The sequence below is a fragment of the Bactrocera neohumeralis genome, chromosome 3 (genome assembly GCF_024586455.1).
Source record: "Bactrocera neohumeralis isolate Rockhampton chromosome 3, APGP_CSIRO_Bneo_wtdbg2-racon-allhic-juicebox.fasta_v2, whole genome shotgun sequence".
Taxonomy (NCBI): Eukaryota; Metazoa; Arthropoda; class Insecta; order Diptera; family Tephritidae; genus Bactrocera; species Bactrocera neohumeralis.
The window spans coordinates 75,583,427-75,598,188 of NC_065920.1; the positions used below are offsets into that span (position 1 = coordinate 75,583,427).

Genomic DNA, 14,762 nt, shown 5'->3' on the forward strand with positions numbered 1-14,762 from the left:
GAAATTTTTGCACACGTCCTCTCACCAAGAAACTGCTCATTTGTAAAAACTAATGCAAACTTCAATATCTTCACGAAATTTTACCTCAAGGCATCACTATGATTTTCAAAGAAAGTGTTTATACAATGTGTTATCTACAGCATATAGCAACCATACAAACTGACCGATTCAACTCAAGATGTCTTCACAACATTTGACAAGAAATATTACTTATGACAACAATCAATTTCCGAAGAAACTGTTTGGAACGGACTGCTATAGCATATAGCTGCCATGCAAACTGACCAATTAAAATCAAGACTTTGATCTTCTATTTATATACCCCTTTATGCTATGAGTAATGCACCTCAGGGTATTATAGTTAGTTTCGGTGCAACCGAAATTCAGGTTTTTTCTTCTTTTCGTAAGTAAGCCCATAAAAACAACTGTTAAACGAAGAAACTTCATATACGCCGCGAGCATATTGCGGTCACATGGACTTGTATTGTGGTCCAATATTTGTGGACGAATCTAAATTTAACTTATTTGGATCAGACGGGAGAGTAAACGTATGGCGAAGACCGAATGAAGAGCTGGATCCATCTTCGACCTACATTGAAACATGGGGGTGGACATGTGATGGTGGGGGGTGCTTGTTCGGCTGCAGGAGTTGGAAATTTTTGCTTCGTGGAAGGGAATATGGACAAATTCCAGTATTTACAAATTTTGCGAGAAAATCTAAAGCAAAGTGCAAATAAACTGGGTTGCACTTGTATCAAGACAATGATCCGAAGCATTCGGCCCATATCGTGAGAGAATGATTTTGCCCTAAAGTCTTAAAAACACCCCCAAGAATCTTAACTTATGGCATTCTTAATCGGAATATCAAATCAAAATGATCTCAAGACTGCTAATGGAAGAGTGGTTAAAAATACCTCCCGACTACACAAAAAAAGATCTTGTGGAATCTATTCATGAGGTTAAAATCAGTTATCAATCAAAGAGGTTTTCCCACAAAATCGGTACTAATTTATATTTATTTAATTATATTTTTGTGTATTTTCTTAAATTTAAATAAGTGGGCCATTTCATTTGGCTCATATATGTAATTCGATATGAATTTCTTGTTTTGCGTAAATATTGAAAGTATTATTTTATCAATGAATATTTTTAAGTTTTTTTTTGTTGGCTATTGTCTAAAAGTTAAGAAAAATAAAAAAAAAGAAAAAACTAAGCTCTAGTGTTTATAACACGTTTTGTTAACTTCTCACAGGTGGGCCATTTTGAGTGGCACTCACTGTATGTATATTATCTAGTTTTTACTATACTTGCGTGCCAACAAAACACTTCAACTTTTCAAAAAGTTTACTCTACTAAAAGACAATATCTGGCACTATATGTATACATATATTCATGCAGATAAAGTTGGTTGGTTGATGTAGATTACTTTCTGTGAAGATGTTTTCCACCAATCCAGAATTAATGGTTTTAATGAAAATATGGCTTGTGTTGCTGCCAACTAAAAATTGAAAGATTTGGTTTGACAAAAAAATTATGTAGACTGTTGGTAACCATTAAATACCTGAAATACAAAGCAGCCTGTCACCAGAGCGAGTATTTGTTTGAGCCCCAACATCTCGACCATTTCTTACTTTTGTTCTGAATTGTAATGACCCGCTGGCAGGCACTTAAGTTCTCTCATAACCAACCTTTTATATTTTTCGCATTTGTTTCGTAGAATTGCATAACATTCTATAGCTTAAAATGTCTCACTAAAAATTGGAGTTAAAGTTTTAATTTTCCGATTTTTTTAATGCTTTTCGTCATGCTTAGATATATATACATCTTAATATACCATATCGTCACCTGGAATGCAAAATAACGTAAAATTTTCGTAGGTTTACAGGGGAAGCAAAAAACCGTATAAAAAGAAAACTACTTCAGATAGTGAAACAAAAATTTTGAAATCTGAATTATGGTTTCATGTTAATATTTTAGATGAAAACTTAATAAAATATAGAGCAAATTTTATAGAAGTGTCTTACGTATTTTCAATTCTGAAACAAAATAACGTATGATCAATCTTAATTTGTATGAAAATTTAAAATCTTAATATTAATATATATTTTTTTTAATTTTAAATACAATACATTTCCAGTTTTTCATACTTCATAATCATGTTTATTATTAAAGTGTACATAAGTACTAAAAAAATTAAAATATTTCAAGCCAAAAAATTAAATGAATATTCAAATGATATACAAGTATTATCATAAAAGTAATGACAGTCTGCTATAATCAAAGCTTTTAGGTCCTGCAGATTTTGCCATTTCTTCTTGGTTATCGTTTAAATTTACGGGTGCAAAAGATTAGGCTGGTGAATTACTAAAATATCACCGGCCTAAACACTCGGAAATCTTCACTCACCTTGATTTCATATCGGATCACTTGGATCATAGAGTCGCTAAACCGAACTCTGGCGGCTCCTTCTCTACTCACATAAGCCGTTGGAGGAGAGGGGCATCACGGATGGTGGGAAGCTCTCTAACAACTCCACTTTCAGACTTCCTGCCTATTGCGGTGTCTTAAAGGCCGAGGTTGCAGCCATTAATAGAAGCCATATACGACACACATGTGCGTTCGATCTGTATGAAATCGGTTCGCCATACACGACATACAAATCCATTTTACGTATGTACGTTCTTCACACAGTGAACATGTGCGACAATAAAGCGGAAAATTGTTCGTCCGCGATCTTCCCTATTCGGCGACACGAAAAAATGAGCTGCCGAAATCAAACACTTGATGATACGTTTTTTTTTTAATTTTCAGTATAATTTGGGTATTTCTGATCGCAGACGCTTAAAATTTTTGACACATATGTAATATGGTGTGGTGTATAGTAATCAATAAAAAACTCAATCTTGAATTTTTTGATGATACATTATTTTGTATTTTAGGTGACTATATATAGTATCTGTAGCGGAGTATAGAATGCGATTTTTCATTGCATATTTTGTTAAATATTTGTCTTATATATTTCAAATTAGAAAACAGAGTCATCAAGTTACTCAGCAAAACAAATGAGCGGGCAAAATTAAAAATGTATGTATAAGGGATTCCAATATTTCTGATTAAAACATAATTTATTGATGAAATAAATAATTACTTACAAACACAAACATTATTTGTTTGCTCTAAATTTAAAATATATCAATAAGTTTGCACAAAAAAATAAATAAATAACTTATTTTTGTACCACAACAGCATAACCGCAAAAGCACATCATAATTTAGCTGCTCGGAAATCATTATTCCACGCTATACCATAAGACAAGTATCGAAGCTCTCTAATTCAGCCAAAATTGTTTAAAGACATCAAAGTGTTCTTTAATTGCGTCTGTCATTGTGGTATTGCCAACTAACAACTTGAAATCAGTTTCTGTGTGCACTTTTTGTGCAAGACAAAAAATCGTATCGACAATATCCCTTAGCCAGGTTGAGTCTTCGTCATCCATTTCTTCATCCATTTCTTGATTGATTCTTCGCAGCTTCTGGTGCATAAGTTTTCCTTGCATAGTTCCATTAGAAATCTCGTAGCTTTCAATATTTATCAACATTACAGACAATTCGATTTTTTCTTTTCTATTCACGGGATTCGCTTTCAATTTGCTTTCAACGACTATTGCCGAATCACGTACGAGAATCTCAGCAAATGCGCGGTAGGCGGTAATGGCTGATGTTACGGCAATCTCAAATGCTGGAATTACACATGAAATCTCTTCATTTGCTTGTTTCTTTTGCCTTATTGGTGCACTTGTGGTGTAGCTTTTATACTGTGCTCTCTTAGATTTCGGGTAATCCAGCCAAAATCGCGTAAACACATCGAAGTGCTCGCTAATTTCTTTTTCGAATGTGATCTGATCAACCAAATTATCTGCAACTCCCTGTTCTTGAGCTCTTAGCACACTACAGACGACGCCTACAATCATTTGATCCAACCAAGCCGGTTCGCTTTCGATCTTATTGGAATTTGAGGTATTGGCGGCTATTTCTCTTATAGCATTGTACATTGCTTTGCCTTCCCTCGTGATATTGACTTTATCCAAATTTCTTCGCATAGGAAAGAAATGGGCGATGGTCGTTTCTTTGTCCGTATACTCGTACATCGCTTTTACTTCTCTCAATTTGGTTGAACTGACTGTCCTTGAGTCGCGCACCAAAACTTCAGCGAATATTCTATAAGCCTTTTCCAAAATATTTGGTGGTGTGTTAGTCAAACTAATTGTAGCGCATAAATTGTCACCCGTTTTAGTTGTCACTTCCTCCGAAGAGTGCAACTGATCCGCATACTTAATGTCCCTTACAATTCCCTCATCTTCCGCCGAGACAAACAAAGGACTAAATGACCACAGGGGATGCGCTGCCGCTAACTGAAAGGAGCAAAAAGATTATTTGCTCAGTAAAACCACATATTATATACAAACCTCCGTTACAAGCAAGCCTATCATTACAACGAATAATCTTTGCGCCAACATTTCCAATCTTTTCTCACTTGCGGTATTCTGCTGTGAATTGTGATGTGTGAATTGTGAAGACACACTGACTGATACTGAGCTTCTTGCGCTGCTCATCTAGCGTTTTATATCATTCAAATTCATTTAGGAGGACTGCATTGTCGCCGTTATTAATTATTCAAAAGTGTGTTCTTTTTAATTGACGATCTGTGATAACATTGTATTTTCCGGGGTTTCTTTCCATGAATTCCGCAGTATCAGTTTCACAGCTAAAATTTCGTCATTATTGTAAATATTTACAATGTGGAAGACAGAAATTAGAACAATTCAAGATATTTTTCTCTGTAATTAAAATAAAAATTAAATAAGAAAAGTTTAACAGGAAGACTTACTTGGAAAGCTTTGATGGAAATATAACTTAACGGTACTAGCAGGTTGTTCAATAAGTTTTTCGCTTGATAAGAAAAAATATTGTTTTATGATTCAAAATACACCTTATTATTCAGTATAATCTCCCTGAACATTAATACACTTGCTCCAACGAACCTCCAACCCGTGGATCGCATCCCTGAAGTGAGAAACCGGAAGGTTGGCAAAATACGCTTCATCAGCCGTTATTACCTCTTCATTTGACGAAAAACACTTGCCACGCATAAATTTTTGGAGTTCTGGAAACGAATGGAAGTCGCTGGAGGCAAAATCTGGTGAATACGGTGGATGCTCCAACAATTCGAACTTTTTAGAAAATTCCTCTCGCATCCCAAAAAAAATCTTGCCCGATTTCCGGACACGAACTCGTTTTGAAATCGAACAATCAGGTTCACACCACTCTTTAGCCTCTTGTTTAGATTTTATATCATGGTGATAGAGCCAAATCTTATTGAGCAACATGGTATGCCAACTAGACTGTCAGTTTTTTAAATATCGGAATTTTAAAAACGTTCTTTTCTTCTCAACACACCGATATTTTGTAGAAACTGCTAATATCAAAGAAATATAGGATATAGCTTAAAGTAACGGTACAATCTTCGAAGAAACCACCGATAAAAAACAAATTTTTGTATTTGTGAAGCGTACATTTGCATTTCAAGTAGTTCGTGTCGTGTTAAATTTTACATTGGCACTTTTTTTTGAAAAACTTATATCATACCCTTTTTACCACAAATATATAGTTAATCCTGGTGCTCCCTCTGGACCTTGTTGTTTTGTTTGTAGTTGAAAAAATGGTTGTTGACCTTTTAGTGGTGTAAGTCCGTGTACCAGATGTTTTCCCAATTCCGATTTTGGCATTCGTATTATGTGAATGTTTTGTGATCTTGATTTTGGATCTTCGTCTTGTTGGATTAATATTCCGTAGTTTCCAGATGTTTCAAGGTTCGGTTCGTCTTCTAATTGTACTTCTTGCAACGGAATCGCTATGCTAGCTTGAGTCACGTCTCCTTCTATTTTTTGATGCATGTAGAGCGGTGATGGTTGTAGCTTGTGTAGAAGTGATATTGGTATAAATTTTATCTTTAATTTAGTATCGTCTTGAGTTGGCGGTCGTGGCTCCAACACTAGTGTCTCTAATATTGTACCATCTTCATACTGATCATTCCCTAAAGTGATCAGGAATTTATTAGTTTCAGCTAATGTTGGTTTCGCGGTACACTGTAAAACAAGATCGAGTTTTTAAAATTTTCAGTAAAAATATTTTTTTCTACAATACCTGCAAGGCCAGCGAGACTACTACTACTAAAAAAACCCATAATTGGTGTTGTCCAAACATTAGAGTATTCTTCGTTTCTTTTGTAACACATAATGAATAGTTGCGTTGCATGTTGCATTGAATTTTTGCAAAATATACATATTTATAAATTTTAAGAATAAAAATAAAGTTAATTATAAAATTTATGGTAAATTTTAAAATTAAATCAATCATACATATGCATTAGTATATAGAATGACAAGTAAACTGGAAAAAAGTAATTTGTTTTGGTTGATATAGTATACAGATAAGAAGTCTTAACATTTCACGAACTTCATATGCCAATCCCTTGGGATATACAGGGTTTGTCCGGAAACTAATAGGACTGATTTCCTACCGCCTGTACTTCGGTAGAGGGCGTTCCTAGCTAACAAACAAGCACTTGGAAAGTCAAAGCGACGGGTTTTTGTGAGTGGTGCAAGCCGAAAATGCAGCGTTCGTTAGAGCAGAGGTACGCGATTAAATTCTGTGTGAAACACGGTAAATCTGCTACTGAGACGTTTGATATGATCAAACCCAGATGTTGCTTTAGCAAGAAGTGCTGTGTTTCGGTGGCACCAGGTCTTTTCGGGGGGCCGGTAAGAGGTTGCTGATGAAGACCGTACTGGGAGACCTGCGACTTCGACAAACACCGACAATGTGACTCAGTGCGCAAAGTTTTGAACTCAGACCGTCGACTAAGTATTTCTTTAATTGCCCAGATGTTAAATTTATCAAAATCTGTGGTTCATGACATTGTGACGGAGCGCTTGAACATGCACCAAGTTGGCGCAAAGATGGTCCCAAAAGCGCTCATTAACGACCAGAAATTGCTGCGAGTGGAAGTGTGCCAAGAAAATTTGAACATGTGTGAAAGTGATCCCCAATTTTTAATAACGTAATCACAGGTGATGAGTCATGGATCTTTGAGTATGATATTGTTCTAGAGACAAAGAGGCAGTCTTCCGAGTGGCACACGCCATTTAGGAAATTCTGCTTGTTCATCCCCTTCTCCTTAGAATTACATTTTTAGTGACTTTGCAATCAGCATGACTTTTTTTGTTCCATTCTCAAGGCTTTTCCAGAGAATACCTTCCGATTCAGTCCTATTTCTTTTCGGACAAACTTTATCTTTCGTTTGGAAAATAGAACAATTGTACTTAATTACTTAAAAGTACTTTCATTTATATCTNCTTCGTTCTAGATANTGTTCTAGNTTTAATTTAATTTTTAATTTATCCATAGTTTTTGTATCTAGATTTTGCTGTTCAGTTGTGTTTGAAATTTGTCATATGTCTGCTTGTTCAAATGTTTTTTTGATCCTTAGAATTTGGGTTTCAGACATTTTGGAGCTATCACGATATGCTTAACGGGTTCTTTTCCAGATTTCTTTTTTTTGTTCCATTGTAACTGAAGAATGTGAAGAGAATTTTCGAACCAAATCGGGTTGTTTAGGCATTTCGGTTTAAAAGATTTTGCAATATCAAGAGCCTTTCGATCTGGATTTTGCGGTATGTTGCGTATTCTTTGCTAGATGTCACAATTTCTGGCAAATCTGTATTTTGATTGTATTTTTTAACTAACTAACTATTTTATATACGTGATTGTTTTTTCAGGTTTTGAAATATTAGATGTTTGCCAATCTGGTTCGGCATGTTTAATTGATTCTTTGTCATATGTCGCTATTTTTGACAATTGTTGTTTTTGATATTACACCCGAGCATAGTGCTTCAGGCGTAAATGTTTCCTGACATTTAAGCAAATAAGATCACACTCAGTGTTTTTTTTTTGGGCGTGGCCCCCCCCTACTAAGTTTTTTACATGTCTCGTTGTTAGTTCTTCAAGCTACTTTAAAAATGGAAATTTTCTACTTTGATTTTGCAATTTCCAGTTGGATTTTTACGGAAGAAATGACAGGAAGCTGCCAGTTTTTTTAAAAATTGAAAAATGGGCGTCGTCGTGACCACCATTTCGGTTTAAAAGTATTTAATATTTTCTTAACACCCTGATGACAGCAAAATTAAGAGTTCTTGAAGAATATAACGTACTTATTTGCTTATGATTTTTGATTTGATAGATAAAACTTTTGCATTGAAAATATTAAATGCGAGAGTTAAAATGTTTGAGAGTTTTTCCATTTGATTCTGATTGTTCATGCATTATTTTTGCTAATCGTGTTTGATACCTTTTCTTACTTCTGCTGTTGCTTTTGTGGAATGTGATTTTGGTAGAGCTTTGAGGACGCAGACGTTAATGAAATAGTTTGTTGATTTACTTAGCGTGATTGAAGCAAGGATATTCCCAAATACGTAGCTATTAAATGAAATATGAAACAGACACCCTTAAATTTTCAATGGAAGTAATTACCGCTTTTCACTAACCTGTGTAGCTCGCGAGACCTCAAGTAGTGCTATTACGTACTGTCGCATTTTTGCCATTCCCTAACTTTTTGATACACTTTGTAAAGTTCTTAATTACATTTCATAGTTTCAATATTTAAAATTTTGTGCATTCCATAATGTATAACCTTGAAAATTGCCTTCATTATATATAGTGGAGGTACTATTTTTGAGGACATCAACTTTACATTTGGATCGTTGTTAAGAAATTTCTATTAAGATAATTTGTTAATCTGATTTTATATACCAAAGAGATTATCTCCGTGAAGATAATCTAAGTCTAAGTTCAATAAATAATATATTTATTCAGCGGATCACAGCTCTAAAGACAATTATTATATTCATTTTCTTTCTGCTTCTCTTAGGCTCCATTTCACTTAACAACAAATTTTATTTTAAATTGGTCAATAAGTTTATTTGGCATTTCAATAAAAATTTACTTCGCAAACTTTTCTTTCTTGCCGATATTTACGTGTAGATCAGGAAATCATTTTGTGGATCATCATTTTGTGGGTCATCACTTTGTGGAGCATTTTTTTGTGGATCATCATTTGGTGCTACTTGAAAATCTTCTGCAGGAATTATGCCCATTTGCTGTAGTGCAGTAAAATCTATCACTGGTTGATTCACATATTTCATATTCAGTCCTAAGGCACTATAGCCACCGGGAACACCGGGAAATTGTGCAGATACTAACTGGAATAAGAAAATCTTATAAATATAAATTTTAAATAAACAACTTATCCACCTGAATAGCCACGATGGCTACGATTAAAAACAACATCCATTTCTGCCTCATTATTCACAATTTCGTTTCAGATTGTACCATATATTTCCTAACTGTCTAATTGTTGTGAAAGAGTGTTGAACTGATACTGACAAATAAGTCACTTATTTGGCATTTTATATTTTCCTTATAAAAGCGTTGAAAGCGTTATATGAAACCGTAGAAATTAAAATTTTTCATGACAGTTAATGACAATTTTAACCCTTTAATGCAAAGAAGTCACTTTCTCACTTCGAATTAGTATTCAGATTATACGATTTTTGACTGACCTGAGGATTTAAGTCTTAAAAATTAATATATTTCGACAACATAATACCATATTTGAAGGTACGAAAAGAGTGGAAAAGATAGGTCGCAATCAGCAATCAGAACTCTGGAAATCTAACTGGATATTATGTACATAGTATATATAAAGGTTTAACATTCTCCAGGTTATTTTAGGATCATTACGTTTTTTAAGATTGATCTTCGTAGCGATTTTTTGTATGCCTGACTACTTTTAATTTTTGAAAAATAAAATTATTATTTTTTTTGCTAATGTTTTATAAAGGTTAAAAGTAAGACTGAACACGGTGCATAGTAATTGGACATTAAATACAGTTGAATTAACTATAAAGTATATGACGATTCTTGTTGTTGTTGTAACGGCAGAAAACAGCTCTAATATAATTTGGAGAAATCTAAGTGGCTGGGCCGGAAAAACTCCGGGTCCATTCGTGTTGTGTAGACCCGACTCTTGTGGGAACAATCAAGATCCTTGTCTGCTTTTAATTATTTATATGTTTACAGTATTGATGACGGGATAAGTATGTAAATGTAACTAATTGCAACCATTTTTTTCATTGGAAACAAATTTAAGTTTGAACTCGTAGAAATACTAGTCAAATTTATTTGGAAGCTTTGCATTGCCAGAAACCTTGGACCTACATTTACTTATTATTCGCCGATAACTTGTAGGCCGTTGGGTCATCATTCAACTTCGTGAGGCTCTAATACTTCTAAATCGTTTTAAGGGGTGTCATTCGGTGCTCATATAAAATCATGTTGTCGTGGTCTATTACGTGGGTTATTACGTTTTGGGCCATCATCTCTATTGTATTGAAGTATTTCGGTATCTGACGTAAGCCATTGTAGTCACAGGAAGACAGCTACTAACTGGAATAAGAAAAACGTATAAATTTATATTTCAAGGGAATAACTTATCTACTTGACTAGCCACCATGGCTATGATCAAGCACAACAACCATTTCTGCCTCATTATTCACAATTTCCTTTCAGATTGTGTATTTTGTAACCGTGTAACGGCCTTGTATGTCAGACTGGGTTTCATACCCCAAACAGGCACTTGTATATTAAGCCGGAGGGTATAAAGTTTGCGTATAAATGATTAGTGTAACGAGCTTAGACGATTTATCCATATCCGTCAGTGGGTATATAAGCAGACACGACCAGTCTTCCTTACGAAGCTGCTTCTTTATTCAAATTGTCATTATCGTACCACTATAACATATAGTTTTTGAACTGAACAACGATTTTATTGAAACATGGAATAAAATTAAAGTTCATTCATACAAGCTCCCATCCGTAGTCTAGTATATTTGAAATTTAAAAAAATCATGGTTTATTATAGTATATTTCAAAATTTCATTGTACAATCTTAATTCTGAAAGTGGGACCCATTTGGATCTGATGTGTTTGTTACACTTATAATTGAGGGTCTTTTGGCATCAATTACACAAAATTTGTGAAAAACTGTAATAGTTTGTATAGTGTGTCGGTTGTTATTTCTTCTGTTTGTGATTCTGGTTCTGGTTTTGGGTTTGGCTTTCGTTTTGGTGTTGGCTCTGGTTCTGGAGTTGACTCTGGTTGTGGTTGTGGTTCTGGTGTTGCTTCTGTTTGTAGTTCCGGTTCTGGGTATTGCTTCTGTTTATGATTGTGGTTTCTGGTGTTGGTTCTGGTTGCAGGGTTGGTTCTGGTTCTGCTACTATTGGAGAAGATTGGTTTAAATGTAGTCGTATATATTGGGTTAAATCGCAGAACTGGTTGGTTAACATATTCCAAATTTAACATGATTTTCCCATCGGACTTGGTTATAGTTGGTTGTTGACATACCACAATCTATAAAAAGGCAAAAAAACGTTATTGCAATTACTTCATATACATTTTTTTTTCATATTACATCCTAACCTGTACGACAAGCAGGCCTACAAGCCACATTATTGCATGTCTCTGCGCCATCAGTTAGTCGCCTAAAGCTTTCATTGGCGTGATATAAAAAGCAGCACTGACGTTTTTTTGACATTTAATTTAGCATTTTATATCGTTTTCTAAATTCAGTTCAATATTAGCATTTCATGCTAAGGTTTGTAATTTGAATTAACATGCCCTAAATGGAAAATCTAATAATGTTTAGTTTCACAAATATTGGGGGCGTTCTTTTTCGGGTGTTTTGATAGGGCTTTCGTTTACAAGCACTATTACAAAATCATTTTGTGCCAGCAATTGGAATAATTAATTAAGAAATTTTGTTTCCTGAAGAATATACATGTATATGTAGGTCTAAGCATTAAATTTCATTCGGATATTATCTCAGAAACTAATGAACAAATTTTTATAATGCCTAAATGCTAATCTAAAGGTTTCAGGAACCCGGAGCATACTCTTGCCTGAGTGCTTTCAAAGTAAACAGGACTTTTTGAAACGCCTAGTAGCGCCATCTATATATCGACTGGTGCGTTAGAATCTACTATGTTTATTGATTGCCCAGTGAGAAGTAAGTTATTGTCAGTATGTTTGTGTTATCGGTGCGAAAATGAGCTTCGAACGTAGTGCCAAGATTCAATTTTGTTTCAAAATTGCTAAAACTTTTACCGAAACGCTTCAATAATTGCCTATCCCGTAGCAGAGTGCACGAGTGGTTTCAAAGTTTTCAAAGTGGTCGTGAGGACATAAATGACGATCAACATGTGTGCCAATCAAAATCCTTGATCACCGGAAATTCCATCGAAACTGTGCGTGAATTCATCAAAAATCAGCCGCAATCTTATTGAAATTCTTGGAAATGGAATGGAACATCTTCAAAACATCGATTTCTCGTGTTTTGACGGAACAATTGGGCTTACGAAAGGTGTGTGCACGGGTTGTTCACACAAATTGACTGACGACCAAAAATTTCTCAGAATCCAAAATTCGAAGGACATCATTAACCGATTATTTCACATTTTAACCATATATAGCACCGTGCGAATTCTTCCTTTTCGGAAAACTCATTAGCTCAGAAAGGAAAGCGTTATGCAGACATAGAGGCTATTTAAAGGCTTCTGCATACTGATGACAGCCATACCGGTAACAAGGCACAAACACTCGTTCGACATGCCTTTGGACCGTGCAAAAAGCTGTATTGAAGACGAAGGAGACTTTTTAGAATAAAATAAATTGATTTTGCCGAAAAAACCATTTGTTCTGTTTTTTTTAAGTCCGGAACACACTTTGTAGAACCTCCCAGAGGTAAGAGAGTGATCTAGTAACTGATACCCAGTGCATACAAAAATGGATGGAACACTTCACCAGTCTGCTGAATGGCAGTGAAAACAATTACTCGTCTAATGACAACAAAGCGGCGGGGCCGATGGATTGCCGGCCGAGCTATTCAAACATGGCGGCGAAGAACTCGCAAGAGCTTTGCAACCTTCTTTGTAGCGCAATATGGTCGGACGTGCGCATGCCAACTATTGGAATTTAGGTGCGTTCTGCTCCAATCCACAAACAGGAGACCCCACAAACTGCACCAACTACCGTGTGATAAAACTTTTTAACTTCATATATAAGTTTCATTGAGGGTATTGTGTGAAAGGACCTTATCAGTGTGACTTTAGGTCTGGAAAACCAACAATTGATGAGATATTCCATCTGTCAAATCTTAAACATTATTAGAAGAGGATCACATGCCACATCTTCGTGGATTTTAAGCTGCTTTTGAGAGTACGAAAAGGAGCGCCTTTGACCATTGCGCGTTGGCCATCGTGAATATCGCATTCTCCTACCTAGCCAACTGTTGTGCATACACAAGTGGCGTTATCCGTGCTATTGAGTGGTGAGGTTATGTACATATCGAACCACTCTCCTTTGTATATTAATTTCCGCAATAACTACAATGACTCTTTTTAGCACAAATAATACGAATTTTTCATTTTAAAATATTCGGTAATAAATAAGTTTGTTAAATCGGAAATATGAAATAATGACAATTAAAGACAATTTCATTTATTTATGTGCAATAATTGGGTCTGTTGGATGATTGTCGATTTCTGTCACTTGTACTTTGCCTGCCCTGTCGCGTCTTGCATCCATATTGGTTGTTCCACATAATCTCTTTGTAGTAGTTTATTTCTGCGATCACCAAATACAACTGATGCCAACTAAAAAAAAAGAAAGCGAAAACACCGAAAATTCGTAAACAAACTTGATTTTGATCAATGAGTTTGCATTCTTTTTGGAAGAAGAGGATATTGATATCTCAATATATATATATATACTAGCTAACCCCTCAGCCGTTGTCCTGCGTGAAATTATGTGTTTAGAAATGAAAAAATTGAATTTATCATTTCACTTTTTTTTCAATGTATCGAAGCTTGATAAACAACATTTTTTGGTTTCTGTTCCGGTGTATAGAGTATAGTTTTCCAACTCGTGAGCAGGCCATGTATATCTGGCCGAGTGAAAAACAAAGCTTTTCCAAATACCATACACTATGCGACTATCCTTGTGTCTCAAATGCAATTCTCACTGGAAACTGAATACGTTTTTGAACTGAAATGGCAAACCGTTAGAACTCAGAGGAATTCGTAGAATCAAGCATTCTGCCCCTTTGTATTCGATAGCTGCGTCACAATCAGTCAGGTTCCATTACACAGTTTCGGCGCTTGAAGATTGTGGAACATAATAACGACAGATCCAACTTTGAGACGCAAATGATGCGGTGGCATACCAAGCCTATTCAAAGAATTTAGAAACTCCACGATCGATCAATTTGTATGAGCGCAAGTCTCCCGGAATTTGAATTTGAATCTTCCAGTTTAAGTCAACAACATCAGTATTTTTGGCAGCTAACATTGCGCGTGCACTTAAGGAATTGTAGTTACGATAATTTGTCCAATGTCCGAATATTCGTGATGAGTTCATCTTTGGTGAATTGGTAAAGGGAAGATGGAATTGATATCAAACCACCGGAAGTATCAACCGGAATTTACCCATTTCCAATTCTTAGCGAATACGATGTAAAATGTCTTCGGCAATGTCATTTTTGTTCGTATCGTTGCTCGTAATTGACGCGGATTTGAAAGCTGGTCATCGCGA

At 35.3% G+C, this 14,762-nt stretch overlaps 2 protein-coding genes across 2 annotated transcripts; both read right to left on the minus strand.

Moving 5' to 3' along the window:
- Positions 1-3,091: 3,091 nt before the first annotated feature.
- On the minus strand, positions 3,092-4,627 carry LOC126751980 (uncharacterized). Its single transcript, XM_050462494.1, has 2 exons — positions 4,466-4,627; positions 3,092-4,411 (listed from the first exon to the last, which is right to left on the minus strand). Exons 1-2 carry the CDS (start codon positions 4,610-4,612, stop codon positions 3,329-3,331), a joined length of 1,230 nt encoding a protein of 409 aa, XP_050318451.1. The 5' UTR covers positions 4,613-4,627; the 3' UTR covers positions 3,092-3,328.
- Positions 4,628-5,600: 973 nt separating this feature from the next.
- On the minus strand, positions 5,601-6,302 carry LOC126752007 (uncharacterized). The gene is made up of 2 exons (XM_050462527.1): positions 6,204-6,302; positions 5,601-6,145 (listed from the first exon to the last, which is right to left on the minus strand). The coding sequence occupies exons 1-2, from the start codon at positions 6,261-6,263 to the stop codon at positions 5,651-5,653; spliced, it is 555 nt and encodes a 184-aa protein (XP_050318484.1). The 5' UTR covers positions 6,264-6,302; the 3' UTR covers positions 5,601-5,650.
- Between the last annotated feature and the right edge of the window lie 8,460 nt (positions 6,303-14,762).

Excerpts from the sequence above, each read along its gene's own strand:
- LOC126751980 (XM_050462494.1), bottom strand. The coding sequence starts at position 4,612 with ATGAGCAGCGCAAGAAGCTCAGTATCAGTCAGTGTGTCTTCACAATTC. Across the intron at positions 4,412-4,465 it reads TAGGCTTGCTTGTAACGGAG|TTAGCGGCAGCGCATCCCCT; the intron begins GTTTGTATATAA and ends TGCTCCTTTCAG.
- LOC126752007 (XM_050462527.1), bottom strand. The coding sequence starts at position 6,263 with ATGTTTGGACAACACCAATTATGGGTTTTTTTAGTAGTAGTAGTCTCG. Across the intron at positions 6,146-6,203 it reads TAGTCTCGCTGGCCTTGCAG|TGTACCGCGAAACCAACATT; the intron begins GTATTGTAGAAA and ends CTTGTTTTACAG.